The sequence below is a fragment of the Carlito syrichta genome, unplaced genomic scaffold, assembly GCF_000164805.1.
Source record: "Carlito syrichta isolate Samal-C Ts95f unplaced genomic scaffold, Tarsius_syrichta-2.0.1 Scaffold311050, whole genome shotgun sequence".
Taxonomy (NCBI): Eukaryota; Metazoa; Chordata; class Mammalia; order Primates; family Tarsiidae; genus Carlito; species Carlito syrichta.
In genome coordinates, this window is record NW_007255146.1 from 235,056 (window position 1) to 255,305 (window position 20,250).

The 20,250-nt window shown below is 35.6% G+C and overlaps 1 protein-coding gene across 1 annotated transcript in view; it reads left to right on the forward strand.

The window, feature by feature from the left end:
* Positions 1-20,250, forward strand: part of LRRC69 (leucine rich repeat containing 69) — a 100,652-nt gene that overhangs the window by 68,445 nt on the left and 11,957 nt on the right. The window contains exons 6-7 of the mRNA XM_008068491.1: positions 706-807; positions 5,719-5,898. Of these exons, the coding sequence (XP_008066682.1) occupies positions 706-807; positions 5,719-5,898 (282 nt within the window). The remainder of the gene's footprint in view (positions 1-705; positions 808-5,718; positions 5,899-20,250) is intronic.

Genomic DNA, 20,250 nt, shown 5'->3' on the forward strand with positions numbered 1-20,250 from the left:
CATAAATGGACATAAGACAGTCTTTGAGACCAAGAGTTTGTCATATTTTGGAATGCTATTTTTAATTATGCTTGATTTTTTTTGAAACAAATATAATTCTTGCAAAATGTTCCCAGCATTTGATTTGCTAAACACTGTTCTATTACTAACCAGTTCTATGACCCTAATCAGATTGTCTCAACTGTCTGTTACAGAGGCATGACCTGGAATGGCATGTCATGGCCATTCATGCCAGCATTAAAAGTCTTGTGCTTCTAACAACTAGAGTATGCCCTAGTCTTAAAATATGAATATGGAGCCGGGCTCGGTGGCTCAGCCTGTAATCCCGCTCCTTGGGAGGCTGAGGTGAGTGGATTGCCTGAGCCCGTGGGTTCGAGACCCACCAGGACAACTTGGCGAGACCTCATCTCTACAATAAATCAAAAAATTAGCCGGGCGTGGTAGCGCGCACCTGTAGTTCCAACTACTTGGGGGTCCGAGGTGGAAGAATCGCCGGAGCCCAGCAGGTCGAGGCTGCGGTGGCCGGGAGCGGCCAGTGCACTCCAGTCTGGGTGACAGAGTGAGACTCCAACTCAAAAAAAAAATATGAATATGGATTATAAATCCTAAATAAAGTAATTTTAGTCTAATTTTATTGAAGATATAGCTTCAGAGTTGAAGTTTGTTATTTTGTTGTACAATAAAGTTTTTATTTTGTTTTGAAAGTTTCAGGATATGAAGCTGAGGGAATTCTACTGTGAGGGAAACCCATTGTTCCTGATGCGGCCAGTTATTGCTGCACAACAAGAGAACATCTGGAGTCTACAGGTGAAGGCTTAACTTATTCACTAAGTCTTCAAACTAAATCTACAATGTGAGCTTTAAAGAGTTTTCTTTTAAAAAGACATTCTTGCCAAGCCAGCAAATGATAAATGTAACCCTAGTTCACTGGCAAGGTACATCCTACACATAATCTTTTTGACTTGATTACGCAATCCAATGTATTCTATCGATTTTCCAGAGTAGCTTAGTTCATAAAAATAGATATAATTTGCTGGATTAAAAGCAAAGAGGTAAATTGATTTTCACTTTAGCCTTCTCAATATTATCGAAAGATGTATTTGATTTGTTCTTAGAGAAGTCTTTGCATCTTCCATTCCCTTTCATTTGTCTCCATCTCTAATGGATGAGTAAATATGATCCAGAAATTATGTTAACTTTAGTTAAAAACTTTGAGGGCATCAAAATAAGGAATCGAAAGCATATCAGATGACTCTTTTGGTAAAAGACAAGTAAAAAATTGCAGATTATCTCACATTTTCCCAGATCTATTTGAGTATACAGCTGAACATGCAGGATCATCATAACACTATATGCAGGAATCATATAGGATTCAAGTTTTCTGGCTGCAAGAAACAACTGATCTTGTTCAATGGCTTAACATTTTTCCCGTCTTATTGTATAAGTAATACATGTTTATTACAGGAAGCTAAAAAATATAGTTGAGCAAGAAAAAATTTGTTATATTGATTTATAAAAAGTTTCTGACTATAAAAGTAATAAAAAATAATCTAGCTGGGTTCGGTGGCTCAGCCTGTAATCCCGCGCCTTGGGAGGCTGAGGTGAGTGGATTGCCTGAGCCTGCAGGTTTGAGACCCGCCTGGGCAACTTGGTGAGACCTCATCTCTACAATAAATAAAAAAATTAGCCGGGTGTGGCAGCGCGCGCCTAAGGCGGAAGGATCGCTGGAGCCCAGCAGGTCGAGGCTGCAGTGGCCGGGAGCGGCCACTGCACTCCAGTCTGGGTGATAGAGTGAGACTTCAACTCAAAAATAATAATAATCATCATCATCATCATCATCATCATCTTAGAGAAATTAGAAAAAAATTATTCAGTAGAAGTTGATAAAAACATGAAGAAATCCAGTATGTATAGCTCTAACCATTCTCTCTGATAATTTTTCTTTTAGAACTTTCTATTCACCCAGAATTTTTTTTATTGAAGATAATTTCAAATTCTATGCACTATTTAGAGCCTTGTTTTTTTTCACTCAAAATATTGTGAATATCTTTTCAATTAGTAAAAAACAAACATAACCTTGTCCATGACATCTTTTTTGATGGATGAATGGTATTTAGGTATATGATGATATCATACTGTTCTTCACTACTTCCCTAGGAAGTTACAGTGATCATCTTCGAAGTAAATTTGCAGCTCATGTCCATATTACCCCTATGAATGAAACTGCTGGACCAAAGAACTGGTATCTTTTACTATTTGATTAGTTCTTTTTAATCAAATCTCTTCCAGAGAATATTTTGGCAAATGGCTTTTTTTTCTTACTGTTATGTGAAGCAAACCAATAAAAACCCCCAAAACTCAGTTGAGATTTATTTATAGATCATTTAAAACATTAGGATTTAATTTTTAAATTACCTCATAGCATATTTTCCCCCTTGCATCAAGCATGTTAGAATAATAATAGTAGCTAACACTTATTTTAAGTTTAATATAGGCAAGATACTGTTCTAAACACTTAAATGGAATAAACTTAGTGCTCTGATTGCCCAAAAAGGTAGGTACCACTATTGTCTCCTTTTTATAGATAAAGAAACTGATACCCAGAGAGGTCAAATAACTTGTATAAGGTTACAGAGCTATTCAGTGTTGGGACAATGATGTCAACTTAAGCATTTGGGCTCCAGACCCCCTTCTGCAATATTGGCTAAGAAGGAAGATGCAGAAAGATAGATAAAGTAGACAGGGTAGTCTTAGTTTGGAGGAGGTTCTGGTTCATAGAGGAGGTTGGATAAGCAGTTAACCCAATGTAATAATAGTCTCTGTAGAGAGCCCTTTAAGACAAGAGCATTGCCCTGTGACTAGGACCAAGATTCAAGGTGAGAGAAGGACATTTATAATTTTTAAAACTATAAGGTCTTAGAACACAATAGTCAATTTAAAATATATATTTAGTCTAATTTTAGTCTATTATAGTTATTTCTATAACTTTTTGCTTGTAATATATAAATGATCTTGGTATTTTTGAAAACATTTCAAGAAAATTTCCTTACAAAGGTGACTTAAATTGATTATATATTTAATATTTGTATTTAAATTGAAAGTCATTTCTACTGGACATTTGGTCAGTGTTACTGATTAAACTATTTGGGGTGTCAGAAATTATAGGCCTTTGATACAGGCTGTGTCTTGGTGAAGATTTTTTAAAACTTCACTTCAGAGATTTGGTAATTAAAATTTAATGCTAATAACTATTTTATAGCAAAATATAAATCAGAATATGCTGTATTAATAGATGTCAGGCTAAATGTTTTACCATTGTTATATAATTTAATTCTCCAAACTTTATATGATAGTATTGGAAAAAATTCCTTTTTTACAGATGGGGTTTCCAAGATCAGAAAAGTTAAAGAGTTACCCAAATCAAGTCATAAAGCTAATAAGCCATAGAGCCAGAATTTGCATCTATGTGTCTAACTCTGACTCAGAATCTTTGCTCCTGATGCTCTATTTTAGTGCCTTTCAGAAATACATAGTAACAATTAATTATATAATAATTCCAAAGTTATCATTCCCTCAAAGGGTTCATATTTGTTTTTACATTTTATAATTTTTTATACTTATGTAAGTGTAATTTGTATATGAATCGTTTAATAATTCAAATCATATAGTTATATGTAAAGGTATACTGGGTAAAGACAAATAAAAGAATACACATTAAAACAATTTCAGTTTCTGATGGATTAGAATATATATATATAACACACATGTATAGTTAACTTACAAATGTTATAGCAAAATAAAATATAAGCTCTTCAATAAGAAAAATATATTTATGGAAAAATCTTTCTATAAAAGATTTATTGATTTTTAAAGTACACTTGAATTAAACCATCATTAAATTGTATATTCTCAAAAACTACACTGAATGTATCTCTAATAGATGTCCTAAAAGATACTATTAGTCATGCCAGTAGTATCTTATTTTCTATGTACTCACATTTCCAAAAAATTACTATATATTTAAATGGTATTTGTTATACTTCCAAAGTAACACACTGGCAGCAAGTAAGAGAAGAATATAAATAATGGGTGATGTAAATGGTGTCAAGGGATGTACTGAGTGCAACAGACATGTTTGGGTACACAAATCATAAATGGAAAAAGTGGTCGGTTTGAACCAATTCACAGGTCCCGTGTATTTCAGCAAATCCTCTCCCATCTCCTGTTTTGGGGAATGAAGTCTTGTCTATGAGTTTTCTGCAGCTTATAGTGAGCCCTTAGCCATTGAATTCATGTCGCTAAAAAACAACCTGTAAAGTCAGTTTTCCTTCAGAATCACAAGCTATGCTCTACTTAAGTAGTTGGAGAAAGGGTGATGATAAACATCTGATTTAGAAGTCCTGGTAATGTGTGAAAACATGACCTCAGTCATGTAACTATCCAGGAGAATGAGCTAAAGTGGGTAGGAGGTTGTACTGTTAAAGGATCAGACATAAATGGAATCCGTGCTCAGGGAGGGCTGTTTGCCTTATAAAAGCAGCTTTCCGAGAGGCTTGTTAACTGGGAGGGATAGGGTAACAGGACACAGGGAAACAGCAGTTTATAGGATTATTGCTGTTGTTTTTAAAAATGTTTAAAGGTTTTTATTGGGGTGGATGAGTGAAATTATGTATGTATGCATTTCCAAAGATTTCTATCAGATCCTGACGTGGACTATTTTGTACTACTGGGAAATCTTGTCCCTTTGGTCAGAAAAAGAAAAGTCCCAAATAAATCATCCCCAAACACTATTTAAATTTCAAGCAGTGTTTGTGTAACATTTAGACATGACTTCCACACTACTGGTATCAACAATGGATAATGTTTAATGGATTTAGGCAAATGTTTATTTGTTTTCTTTACTGGTTTAGTGAAGATTTAATGTAACATGTCATATAATATATTTAAAAATGATGCTGTTGTTGAAAACCCTAGTTGAAAGACAAATTCCATTTCCTCACTACCCATTTTATTATTTAAAGTTATAATATTAATGCATAAAATCAATTTTCCGAACGTGTCTCTGTGGAGAGGTCTAAGACAGATTGAATTCAGAGATTTGGTTCATAGAAGTCATTGCACTTTACCAAGATGGTGCTCTTCAGGTACTCAGTGCAGGAAGAAATTTAGACTGGTACTTCTTAAGCTTTAGCACACATACAGATTACTTAAGGACCTTGTCTAATTGCAGATTTTGATTCAGTAGGTCTGTAGTGTGTCTGAGAGTCTGCATTTCTAATAAGCTTGCAGGCAATGCAATCTGTGAACCCTGGTTTAAGTAGTAAGTATTTAGACTTTAGTGAATATGACAAACCCATTTTTGAGTCTAGCCTGAATGCTTGTATGGTCTTTGCTTATTACAATGAAAAGTACAAAATTTGAACCCAAACTATATGCAACTTTATAAAATATGTAATGCAAATTTATTATGACTTGGATTCCTACGTGTAAGAGCTCTAGAAGTATTATAGTGTAACTTACTGTTCTTATATTGATGAAACCAAACTCATTTGCAGTGCCAGTCATTTACAACACAATTCATGAAATATACTGCAAAATCTTAATTTAACAGAATCTGAGGAATAAAACAAACATTTTTTTTCAGTGAGAAATCAATGTAATGTAAGATAGTTATTTTGAAAATAATTTGAAGAACTATATTCTTCTTTTTTAATTTAGGAAATAGCATCAAGATTTATAATGAATCAGCTAGCAGAAAACAATAATTTCTTAATGCATGCCATAGACTGGTACCCAGAGGCCAGAAACATAATTTCTCGGGGAAAAAACTGTGCAATATGTGGAAAGTTCTTTATAACCGTATGGCTGGAATGTGTTCAATTTGTTCCTCCACCAAAGGTAAATGGTGCTTTTTGTGTGAATACGAGTCTAAGACCTACTCTATAATGTATTCATATCTAAATCAGCCAATTACTAGTTTTGTACCTAAGAATTGACTTCTATGATAGTATACTGTTAATTTTGGATAGATAGATTTGAATAGGTGTCTGTAATGATCATCATCACACTTTCCATTTACAGTTAGAGACTCACTCATTTATCAGAATACATACATTATAGCAAAAGTTCACGGAAGTTGAAAATTTTTAATCAGCAAATCCTTTTTGTTCATTAATCTTAATAAAACCAGAACTATGATATTCTAGGGAGAAGAATAGTTCAGTAGTCTGTTGTGGAATTTTTAGTGGAGAAAAGATGAATGTCCTGGTTAGTCTATGTTATAGTGGTGTTCTAGTGATTAAATGTGCTCAAATGTGCACCTACAATAATTATTGCATGGCAAGCTTTTTTTTTCTTTCTGTAAATGGCCAGATAGTAAATAATTTAGGCTTTGTGAACAATGTGATGTGTCACAACTATCTTATGGCGTGAAAGTACCCATAGGCAATATTTAAATGAGTATGTCTGTGTTTTAATAAATTTTATTTTTTAATGTTAATATTGCATAATGAACATATCATGCACTGTTATTTGATTTTGATTTTTTTAACTATTTAAAAAATGTGGAAAACATTCCTAGCTCACAAGTCTTATGAAGATAGGAGGTGGGCCAAATTTGGTTTGATGACTGTAGTTTTTCTATACCTGTTCTAGACCATTCAACATTTGTTTTTAACATCAGAATTTCTTTTTTGCTCTTGTTGAGCCTTGTTCTCCCTTGGGCCAGCATAGGAAGATATTTGGTGATAATTTAAAATAAATGAATAAGAATAGAGACAGTTCCTACCATTCTGAAAACTATCAACTGATGAAGAAGACAAAAATTAAGCAAACACACATGTAGTCATAAATTGTGATAAATATTATGACATAAAAGATTGGTGTTTTAGTTTGCTTGGGCTGCTGTAACAAAGAACTATAAACTGGGTGACTTAAATAAGAGAAATTTATTGTCTCACAGTTGTGGAGAACTGTGAAGTTCAAAATCACTGTGAAGTGTCAGAAGGGTTTGTTCCTTCCAAGGACTGTAAAGAAGAATCTGTTTCAGATTTTCTCCATGGCTTGTAGATGGCTATCTTCCTCATATTTCTCTTCACATTATCTTTATTTTATTTGCATGTGTGTTCAAATTTCCCCTTCTTATGAGGACATCCACCATATTGGAGTAGGGCCTATCCTAATGATCTAATTTCAACATGATCACCTCTGCAAAGACCCTATTTCCAAACAAAGTAACTTTCTGAAGCACTGAGTGTTAGGACTTCAACAGATGAGTTTTGGGGGGAATATGGTTCAACCCATAATAAGTGAGTTCTGCAAGTAAGAGTAACAGAGGAACCCTCCTTTAAATATGGAATAAGGGAAATCCTCACAAAGGAAAAGGTATTTTAGATGACATCGAAAGGAAAGAGTTAGGGAAGAACATTTCTAGGCAGTAGGAATAGTGTGTGCTAAGACTTTGAGATAGGATATCACTTTCTGACTTGGGGAACTGAAAAGTGGTTCATTGTGATTAGAGTATTATTTGATCATGAGGTATTATGTAGACTACATTAGGAATCTGGCTTTTCTGAAACGTGTGATGAGACACAATTGAAGGAGTTTAGATAAAAGAGCAACATGTCCTAACTTACGTTTTAAAAAGATAACTTCTGAGTAGGGAACAAATTAGAGGAAGGTAAGGAAGTGAGGAGATTAGGCAGGAGGCTGTTTCCACTAGACCAGGTGAGAGATGACGGTAGCAGTTGTGTTGGAGAGAAATGGATGAACTGGAGATATATCTTGGAGGAAGAAGTGATAGAACTTAGACTCCCAGTCTTTTTCTGTTCTACAGAACTGCATGGATGCAGGTGTTTTTTTTTTTTTTTTTAACTGAAATAGGGAAGACTAAGTGAGAAGCATGTTTGTTAGGGAGAGATTAGAGTTATGTTTTGGACATGGTTAGATGTGAGATTCTTGCAGAATCAGGTGCATGGGCAACAAGAACTCAGACTTCTAGCCAGTCTGTTAGGCATGCTAGGGAATCTAGAATTTTGTGTTGGCTATGTTAGCTATGGGCATGTGTGTGTGTGTGTGTGTGTGTGTGTGTGTGTGTGTGTGTGTGTGTGATTGGGGAAGTGGAGCTGAGGGGAAGATTTTGGTAGGAAGCTAGATATATGACCTCGAACATCATTTCTATATCTGAAGTGTTTGAGTCTAAATCCTGTAGTTTTAGTGATTTAGGGTGTTGTTAGACTTCTGTAGTCTAGCAGTACAGTAGACCTATGTTGTGAATCTGCTTATGCCTTTCTCAGTTTGTCTTATCACTAGTCATTTGCCAAATATACCAATGGAACTTAAAAAAAATAGATATTCCACCCTAGGCTTACTAAAATTGGAATCTGTGGGGGCAGGGCTCAGGGCATCCACATTAAAAAAAATTATAGATATGTGGGGTACAAGTCAGGATTAGCTACACAAGTAGGTCAACTGGCCTTCACTTCCCCTGCTTTAGGAGCAGATGCTCTTTGTGATGCCATGTGCCTCCTGCCTCCCTTCCTGGCAGTGTCCACCAACTGTTAGTCCCTCCCTTGTGCTAATGTGATTAAAGTTCAGGTCCTACTTATGACAGAGAAACTTTCTCACTCATATATATAGTTATTTGTTTCTGTGATAGATCACTAAGTATCATGGTCTCCAACTTCATTCAATTTGCTGTTAATCCCATGATTTTATTCTTCTTTATGGCTGCATAATACTCCATTGTGTGTATGTATGGTATTTTCTTTATCCACTCCACTTTCGATGGGCAGTGGGGATGGTTCCATGTTTTTTCTATTGTAAATAGTGCAGCTGTAAATATACATGTGAAAAAAGTGTCTTTTTGGTAGAATAATTTATGTTCCTCCCAGTATATTCCCAGGAGAGAGATTGCTATAGTGTATGGAAGGTCAATTTTTAGTTCTTTTAGGAATTGACACACTGCTTTCTATAGCAGTTGAACTAGTCTGCACTCCCATCAAAAGTATAGAAGCAGTCCCTTTTCTCTGCACTCTCATCAGCATCTGTTGTTTTTGATTTATTGATGAGGGCCATCTTTATTGAAGTTAGGTGGCTTGATTTGAATTTTTCTGATGATTAGTAGGGCTGAGCATGTTTTCATGTATCTGTTGGCTGCTTGTATGTTGAAGCATGCAGTAGATGCTTCATAAAGATAATTTGTTTTGTTTTGTCTTTAATCAAGGTTTTCAGACAAGAATTAATTATTCCATTTTTTTCTGTGATAAGTGGATGTGGGTCTGCGCAATGTGCTATGTATCTCAATTAAATAGGATATTCTGTGATTTATCCCCAAGGCCTCACACAGTGATTGCGTTGGTACTTGGAGAATACATTTAAAAAGGTTAAAATTAGTTTGAGGCACTGGTTTGAATGATAGGGAGGCATTAGAATAGGTAAAGAACCAGTGGACAGGCATTTCAGGTGCAGATAAGAGAACTCATTGAAGATGAGGTATGAGGGATGAGATTGGGGAGAGAAGCAATGTGAGATTACAATGGCTTTTGTATGAGAAATTTGAACTTAATTTTGAGAGCTACTCTATAAAAACATAGAAAGGAAGCTTAAAAAGACAGAACAAAACCTCTAAGAGATGTGCGATTATATTAAGAAACCAAGCTTATGCATGATTGGCATTCCTGAGACAGAAAGGAAGAAAGAGAATACCTTGGAACAAACATTCCATGAGGTTATCCAAGAAAACTTTCCTCATATCATCAGAGATATGACCATCCAATTGCAAGAGATTCAGAGAACCTCTGCAAGGCATAAAATGAGACCAACTCCCAGACACAAAGTAATTTGCTTATACAAAGTAGGTATAAAAGAAAAAATTCTAAAGACACTGAGAGAGAAAGTTTAGACTACCTGCCAGGGAAGCCAAGTAGAATAGCAGTATACTTATCTACAAAAATGCTTTAAGGTAGAGGAGACTGGACAACAATCTTCAAATTTCTCAGAGATAAACAATTCCAACCAAGAATTTCCTATTCAGCTAAACTAAGCTTCATCAGCAACAGAGAATTAAAATCCTTCTCAGATATCCACACTTAAGGAGGTATTAAACACAGAAGAAATTAAAAAAGGATGCATTTCCCTGGAGAACAAGAAACCACAGAATCAACAGAAAATACATCATGACCACACACTTGAAAACACACACATACATCAACCAAAAAGTTAAAAGAAACCAAACAAGCAAAAAACTTTATAAGAGCCTCATGACAGAGATAAACCCTCACATTTCAAAAGTCAGCCTGAACGTGAATGGACTAAATCCACCACTGAAAAGACATATATTGGCAAACTGAATAAAAAAATCATGACCCAACAATATGCTGCCTAGAGGAAACACATCTCACTATAAAACGCACCCACAGACTCAAGATTAAAGGATGGAAAACAAACTTTCAGGCAAATGAAAAACAAATGAAGGCAGGAGTCACTATTTTAATACCACTTAAAACAACCTTCAAGCTATCAAAAATTTAAAAAAGAAATAAAAGATTCAATCCATCAACAAGAAATGTCCATCCTAAACATATATGCATCTAACATGAGAGTACCAGCATTTATGAAGCAACTACTAAGTAAACTAAAAAAAGATATTGACTCTAATGCTATCATAACTGAGGACTTAAATACCCCATTAACAACCCTAGATAGATCATCAAGGCAAAAAAATCAATAAGGAGATCCAGAACCTCAAACTGATGCTTGATCAAATAGACTTAATAGATAACTACAGAATACTCGACCAACAACCACAGACTATACATTCTTCTCATCACCACATGGGACACACTCCAAGATTGACCACATCCTCAGCCATAAATCAAATATGAATAAATTCCATAAGATTGAAAAACTACCATGTATCTTCTCAGACCACAGCAAAATAAAACTAGATATTGCCACCAACAAGATCCACCCAAAACACACAAAGACATGAACACTAAACAGCACAATGCTGAACAACTCCTGAATCAACACAGAAATCAAAACAGAAAAGAAAAGATTCTTGGGACAAATGTAAGCAAAGCCACATCTTACCAAAACCTCTGGGATACCATTAAAACAGTTCTAATAAGGAATTTTATATCTCTATGAACACGCAAGAAAATAGAGAACAAATCAAAAGCCTAACAAATCACCCAAGGAACCTGGAAAGGCAAGACCACCAAACTTCTGACTTCAGCAGAAGAATCCAGATCGCCAGAATAAAAACACAAATAAAGGACATAGAAGACAAAAATATAATAGAAAAAAATTAAAGAAATTAAAAGCTGGTTCTTTGAAAGAATAAACAAGATTGACAGCCTCCTAGCCAGGCTGACCAAGAAAAGAGACAAAAAACCCAAGTAAACACAATCAGAAATGCAAAAGATCAAATTACAACTGACCTCAAATAAATACAAGATATTTCTATGCATACTTGTATGGAAACAAATTCAAAAACCTAAATGAAACAGGACTTTCTGCCATCACACAACCTCCCAAGGTTGAAACATAAATAGAGACCTTAAATAGACAAATAACCCAGGAAATTGACACTGTCATAAGAAAACTACCTTTAAAAAAATGCCCTGGACCAGACAGCTTTTCACAAAACATATAAGAAGGAGCTGATACCAATCCTATTGTAAGTATTCCAGGCAATTGAGAAAGACAGAACTCTCCCCAAATCATTGTATGAAGCTAACATTACACTGATACCCAAAGTGGACAAAGACTCAACAAAAAAGAAAACTACAAGCCAATATCCCTGATGAACATAGATGCAAAAATTCTTAACAAGATTCTAGCAAATCAAATCTAACAACACATCTCAAAAATTATCCATTATGATCAAGTAGGCATCATCCCTGGGTTGCAGGGCTGGTTTAACATCTGCAAGACCATAAAGTAATCAAATTCATAAACAGATGTAAAAACAAGAACCATGATTATATCATTAGATACAGAAAAAACTTTTGACAAAATCCAGCATCTATTCTTGATAAAAACTTTTGAACACCTAGATATAGAGGAAGCATACCTTAAAGTATTAAAAGCATCTACAATAAACCCACAGCCAACATTTACTAAATGGACAGAAATTGGAAATGTCTCCCCTGAAAATCAGAACAAGATATGATTGCCCATTCTCACCTCTCCTGTCCAACATAGTGTTGGAAGTCATAGCTAGAACAATCAGACAAGAGAAGGATATCCGGGGTACCCAAATAAGAAAAGAATAAGTTAAACTATCCCTCTTTCAGACGATATGATTCTATACTTGGAAAACCCAATGGAATTTATCAAAAACCTCCTTGCACTGAAATGACTTTGGCAGAGTCTCAAGGTATAAAATCAATGTGAAAAATTTTTATACACTAATAACAAATAGGCAGAGAGCCAAATATAAAGTACAATCTCATTCACAGTAGCCACAAAGAAAATGAAATACCTTGGCATCTTTCTAACCAGAGAAGTGAAAGATCTTTACAATGAAAACTGCAAAACACTGCTAAAAGAAATTAAAGAAGACAAAAATAAATGGAAAAATATACCATGCTCATGGATTGAAAGAATTAACATTGTTAAGATGTCCATCCTACCCAAGGCAATCTAGAGTCAATGAAATGCCCATTACATTACCATCATCATTCTTCTCAGACCTGGAAATGACAATATAGAAATTCATATGGAATAAAAATGACCATGAATAGCCCAAACAATCTCAGCAAAAGAAACAAAGTGGGAGGTATCAGACTTCCAGATGTTAAAATTTATTATAAGGCTACAATAATCAAAACTGCCTGGTATTGGTACAAGAACAGGCATATAGACCAATGGAATAGGATAGAGTTTCCAGAAGCAAAACCTCAATTTCTCAACCAACTCATCTTTGACAAAGCCTCCACCACCAATCACCAGGGAGACTAGAACCTAGTGCTGGGAAAACTGACTGACCACATGAAGAAGATTGAAACAGGACCCCTACCTCTCCCCATACACAGAAATCAGCTCTAAATAGATCAAAGACCTAAATGTAAATTCTCAAATTATAAGAATCTTAGAAAATGCAGGCAACACCCTTATGGAAATTGGAATAGGTAACCGATTCCTGGTCAAAACTCTGAATGCCCATGCCATAAGAGATAAGATAGGCAAATGGGACATCATCAAACTGAAAAACTTCTGCAAAGCAAAAGAAACCATCAAGAGAGTAGAGAGAGAGTTGACAGAATGGGAAAAAAATATTTGCCAACTGTATATCTGACAAAGGCATAACATCCAGGATCTACAAGGAACTCAAATGTACCAAAAGGAAAAACATCAAATAGCCCCATTAAAAAGTAGACAAAAGACTTTAATAGCCACTTCTCAAAAGAAGACATATGAGCAGCCAACAGACACATGAAAAAATGCTCAGCTTCACTAATCATCAGAGAAAGGCAAATCAAACCTCACTGAAATACCACCTAACTCCAGTAAGAATGACCATCATTAATAAAAAAAAAACAAAAACAGATCTGGTGAGGATGTGGAGAAAAGGGAATGCTTCTATACTGTTGATGGGAATGCAAACTAATTCAAACTAGTTCAACCTCTATGGAAAACAGTGCAGTGATTCCTAAAAGAACTAGAAATCAACCTTCCATATAATCAAGCAATCCCCTTTCTTGCAGTATAACCAGAGGAACTCAAATCATTCTACAATAAATATTCCTGTGCATGCATGCTTATTGTAGCACTATTTACTGTAACAAAAACATGGAACAAACCGTGCTGCTTATTATGCCATAAAGAAGGGCAAAACGATGGACTTTGCAACAACTTGGAGGCTATCATACTGCATGATATATCACAGAAACAAAGAACTGAGTACCACATGTTCTCACTCATAAGTGGACCCTGAACACCCATCATAATACTACAAGGAAAGAATTGGCAGTGGTGGGACACTGCCAGGGGAAGGAAGGAGGGCACATAAAATTAATAGAGGTGCCTGATTCTAATCCAGGCAGGATGAGGGCTGGTGGGAGGCCCAAACTTCACCTGTACATAGACCACTTATATACCGAATCCTGACTCATACCGCACATTCTCAAAATGAAATGAAAAAAGAAAGCTACTATATTAGTTGCTAGCCTTGCCATAACAAAGTACCACAGACTGAGTGGCTTACACAAGAGGAATTTATTTTTCTCACAATTCTGGAGGCTAGAAGTCTGAGTCCAAGGTGTCAGAAGGATTAGTTTCTCCTGTGGTCTCCCTCTTTGACTTGTGCATGGCTGCCTTTTTCCTGTGACTTCACTTCTATATGCGACTGTGTCCAAATTTCCTCTTCTCATAAGGACTCCAGTCATATCGGATTAGATCTCACCTCCGTTGACCTCATTTGGACTTAATTTCCACTTTAAATACTCTATCTACAAATATAATCACGTTTAGAAATACTGGGGAGTAAAGGCTTTAACATACGGAATTTTGGGCGACACAGTTGAGCCCATAACAATGACCTACAGTTGTTAAAGCAGTGGAGTAGCAAGAAGATATTTTTGCTTGACAAAGAGAGGTTGGACCTAGCGATATGCATGTAAGATTTCCTTTTTTTGGTTTTTTTGGAGTCAGAGTCTTACTCTGTCATCCTAGGATTCCATTTATAAGTGTGATATTTGAAGCCACGGGAATTAAGATTTCCCAAGGAGACCTACCCGCTAGGATGAAAAGACCAGAAGGACAGAGAACCCTTGAGGACAACAATATTAAAGGGGTGGGAAAAAGCAAAGGAAAATGAGAAAGAACAACCAGGGACAGAGGAGCAAAACCACGGAGAGTGGGAACAAACTTTTCAGCTATAAAACAGATGTGTAATGAACAGACTTACTTTTTCTTCTGCTGAGCTTCACAGAAGTTAGGCCCACATTCTACTGGGAGACTTATTTTAGTTAATTCAAGGCTTATGTGGTGATTTTAGGATGTTTTAAATCATTCCAGATTTAATCTTAATCATTAGGATTCCCTTCCCTCCCTTTCTCCCTGTGTTCTCCAACTTTTGGAGTTATTAAGCAGTGTCTTGGTATTAGGAAGTTGGAGCAATATGTTCTGCCAATGTCATCTGTTTCATGTGAGCATCCTCTGAGATATGTGATCATCCTATCCAGACTTCAAATATTGTCTTAACTCTATAGTGGTTTCTGCAGAGTGAGCTACTTTCCATTGATCTCTGCTTCTCCATTCACGTACCCGGTCTTGTTCTGATGTTCAAGCACCTTTAGTTTCTTGGTTTTCTTTCAACCACTTCCACACTATTCTCTCAACACGAGAAAAGTTTGTTGTTCTCTTACTCTAATATGGGCTCAAGAACAAGCTGACTTAAGATGCCAAGTTGAGAGATTCAGGGCTGAGGAGAAAAATAAGTATGGAAAATTGAAGGAGAGATGGTGTCCTTTGTGTCACTAAATGGAAGGGCTAGAAGCAGGTTGCATAGATCAGAAGCCTGATGGGAACACAGAACTGAAGTTAGGAAGTTTTGGTTAATTGCCAAGAAATGTAGAGTTAAAAGATAGGAGAGTTATATGATATTCCTTTGAGGAGGAAGTCTTGAGGAAAGGTTTTGAGGATATGAATATATGGGCATGATTGTAAGCTGTGGAAAGAGATAGTAAGGATGCACAAAATTAATCTACGATGTACACCAATTCAGGAAGAGTTTCATGTTTTGGTTTATGTGCTGCAACGTCTAAGAATTAATAGGACTTTGTTCTTTTAGGTAAGTCTTATCTATTCAGTCACCATAAAGGATTGTATAAACTAATAAAATAATATATGAAAAGTTCTAAACAAATAGAAAATGGGTAGCAGTAGTGTTTTTCCACTTACAAAGTTATTTTCTTTTAATACATTTATTGGGTACTTATTATATACAAGGTACTATGATAGGATCTCTGGATCCCAAAGTGAATAAGACACAGTCCCTGTCATTGAGGAGATCACAGACTATTTAATAAAAGACAATGTTATAAACATTCTCATAAAGTTAATATTCACATGCTGAGGAGTCACAAACAGAGAAAACAATTGCTTAGGGGTCTTAAAGGAAATGTTCCTGAGGATATGATGAGTAACATGAATTTCTGATCCTCATATTAACTTTGTGACTTGGTTTTCATTGTTGCTATTCACAGGTGAGGTAAGGAAGGTCAAGCAAAGTTAAGAGGCTTGTTCGTAAGTTTCAAACCCAACAAATAGATTAGAATTAGAATTAGAACTAGAAATTTAGTTTGCCCGATAACTCCTGATATCACCTTCAAGTCTCTGTGTGCTGCACTATAGCATTCACATTTTTATAATTAAATATGAGAAAGTGCAAATAAATTCATTGATTGATGGCGATATATTTATTCCCAACAATTGCCTTTATATATTTGAAAAACTGTCATGTGAAAGAGAGGTTATGCATTTCCTCTGTTGATTTGTAGGGTAGAACATAGGATGACTGGTATTCACGTCAGATAGATGGAAGAATTTTCTTTTTCTTTTTTTTTTATTTTAAAGATGTGGGGCACAATTCAGGCTTAGGTATCCAAATATTCATTATGCAGGTACCCTTGTTGATGAGGTGTGCCCCTCCCTCCCCTGGAAGGTTCCCTCAACTGCTAATGCCACCTCCCCTTCCCTGGCGGTTTCCCACTACTGCCAATACCTTTCTTATAGTATTATGATAGTTGTTCAATGTCCGCTTATGAGTGAGAACATATGGTACTCTGTTCTTTGTTTCTGTGATAGATCACTGAGTATGATAGGCTCTAAATCCATCCTACTTGCTGCAAAGTCCATATGTTTGTCCTTCTTTATGATTGCATAATATTCCATTGTGTATATGTACCACATTTTTTTTTAACCCAGTCTAGCTTCGATGGACAGCATGGCTGGTTCCATGTTTTTGCTATCATGAATAGAACTGCAACAAATATGCATGTGCAGGTATCTTTTCAGAATGATTTAAATTCTTCTGGGTGTATTTCCAATAGGGGGATTGCTGGGTCATATGGAGGGTCAATTTCTAGCTCTTTCAGAAATCACCATACTGTCTTCCAAAGAGGTTGTAATAGTTTGCATTACCACCAGCAGTATAGAAGCATTCCTTTTTTTCCGCATCCTTGCTAGCATCTGTTGTTGTTTGTTTTATTAATGATGACCATTCTTACTGGGGTTAGGTGGTCTCTGTGTGGTTTTGATTTACATTTCTCTGATGATTAGAGAGGCTGAGCACTTTTTCATGTGTCTTTTGGCTGCCCATATATCTTCTTTTGAGTCTATTTATGTCTTTTGCCCACTTTTTAATGGAGCTGTTTATTTTTTTTCTTTTGGTGCGTTTGAGTTTCCTGTACATTCTAGATGTTAGGCCTTTGTCAGATATACAGTTGGCAAATTTTTTTTCCCATTCTCTGGGCTCTCTCCCTGCTCTCTTGATGGTTTCTTTTGTTTTGCGGAAGCTTATCAGTTTGATAAGTTCCCGCTTGTCTGTCTTATTTCTTATGGTATGGGCACTTAGGGCTTTGATCAGGAATTGGTTGCCAGTTCCAATTTCCATAAGGGTGTCTCCTGCATTTTCTAAGGTACTTATAGTTTGAGGTTTTACGTTTAGATCTTTGATCCATTTAGAGTTAATTTTTGTGTATGGTGATAGGTAGGGGTCTTGTTTCATTCTTCTGCATGTGATCAGCCAGTTTTCCCAGCACCATTAATTGAACAGGTTCTCCTCTCCCAAGTGGTTGTTGTTGGAAGCTTTGTCGAAGATGAATTGGTTGAGAAATTGAGGTTTTGCTTTTGGAATCTCTATACTGTTCCATTGGTCTAGATGCCTGTTCTTGTGCCAGTGTCAGGCTGTTTTGATTATTGTGGCCTTATAGTAAAGTTTGAAGTCTGGAAGTGTGATACCTCCTGCTTTGTTTCTTTCACTAAGGATTGTTTTGGTTATTTGTGGTCGTTCCTGTTTTCATATGAATTTCTGTATTATCATTTCTGGGCCAGAGAAGAATGATGTTGGTAAATTAATGATTATTTCATTGAATTTGTGGACTGCTACTGATATGCAAACAGGGAAAAGATCCAACAAAAAAAGAGAACTATAGGCCAATATCCCTTATGAACACATATGCAGAAATTCTCATCAAGATTCTAGCAAATTGAATCCAAAAACCCATCTCAAAAATCATCCACCATGACCAAGTAGACTTCATTCCCAGAATGCAGGACTGGTTCAACATCTGCAAGATCATAGATATAATTAAATACATCAACAGATGTAAACAAGAACCACATGATTATATCATTAGATGCAAAAAAAGCTTTTGTTAAAATCCAGCATCCCTTCTTGATAAAAACCCTCAAACACCTAGGTATAGAAGGAACATACCTAAAAATAGTAAGTGCCATCACAATAAACCCACAGCTAACATATTGTTAAATGAACATATACTGGAAACATTTCCCCTGAAAACTGGAACAAGAGAAGACTGCCCATTCTTACCCCTCTTGTTCAACATTGTATTGGAAGTCCTATCTAGGGCAATTAGACAGGATAAGGTAATCAGGGCTATCCAAATAGGAAAAGAGGAAGTTAAATTATCCCTCTTTGCTGACAATATGATCTTTTACCTTGAAAAAGCACAAGAATCTGTCAAAAACTTGCTTGCTCTGATAAAAGACTTTGGCAAAGTCTCAGGGTACAAAATAAAAGTGCAAAAGACAATTGCATTCTTATACACCAACAAAAAGTAGGCAGAGAACCAAATAAAAAATACAATCCCATTCACAGTAGCCACAAAAAAAAAAAAAAAAGAAAAAAGAAATACTTTGGCATCTTCCTAACCAGAAAAGTAAAAGACCTTTACAATGAAAACTACACTGCTCAAAGAAATCCAAGAAGACACAAACAAATGGAAAAATATTCCATGCTCATGGACAGGAAGAATCAACATTGTTAAGATGTCCATCCTATCATAGATGGAAGAATATTCTTACTGGATTTTAAACACACACACACACACATACACACACACACACACACAAACAGTTAACATTAGTCATCACTGAGGAAACAAAAATACAGAGGAAATAATAGGATAATAAAGAGATTTGGCATCTACATAATTTCATTTTTAAAAATAGAAGGGAAATAGTACATTTATAATCAAATAAATATGCCTGAGGACATTATAAAACAGCAGCAGAGTGTCATAAGAATATAGCATGGGTTTAAAACATTATGGTTAAAAGAATAAACCCAAAGCCTAATGGCAGAAAATGTTCAAGTACTGAAGAAAGAGATGAACTCAGATTGACATTGAGTGCCGAGGAGAATAAACAAGAACAACTCAATATGTAGACATATTTTGGTAAAAATATATATGACCCAAATTAAACTGTTTAGAGATAAAGATTAAATGTTAAGAAAAATAGATCACCTTCACAGAAGGTGGACTAAAAGCAGGTTTCTCTTTGACAGTAATAGATGCCAGAAAAAAATAGTATAGCATCTTCAAAGCACTAAGACAAAATAACTCAGAATGTAGAAGTATATGCCTAGGTAAATTGATAAGAAAAAGTCATGTGCCAGAAAATCATGAGAAGAACAATTTTAAAAAGGAAAATTATTTTGCTTTGAAATAACCATTGATTCTAAATTTATTAAAATGATTTTAAAAGTTAAATTATTTGCTTATGAATTGGAAGAATCAATATTGTCATGATGTCCATTCTACCCAAAGCAATCTACAGATTCAACATTTTCCCTATCAAACTACCAGCAACATTTTTCACAGACCTAGAAAAAATAATACTTGAGTTCGCACGGAAGCAAAAAAGAGCCCAAATAGCTAAAGCAATCTTCAACAAAAATAACAAAGCTAGTGGCATTTCACTTCCAGACTTCTAACTTTACTACAAGGCTACAGTAACCAAAAAAGTTTGGTACTAGTACAAAAATAGACACATAGGCCAATGGAACAGAATAGAGAACCTAGAAGCCACAGATCTGCAACCAGCTCATCTTTGACAAAGCCAACAGAAACAACCACTGGGAAAAGGAAACCCTATTTAGCAAATGGTGTTGGGAAAATTGGCTAACTACATGCAGAAGCATAAAAGTGGCCCCTTACCTATCACCATATGCACAATTAACTCAATGACTTAAATGTGAAACCTCAAATGATAAGA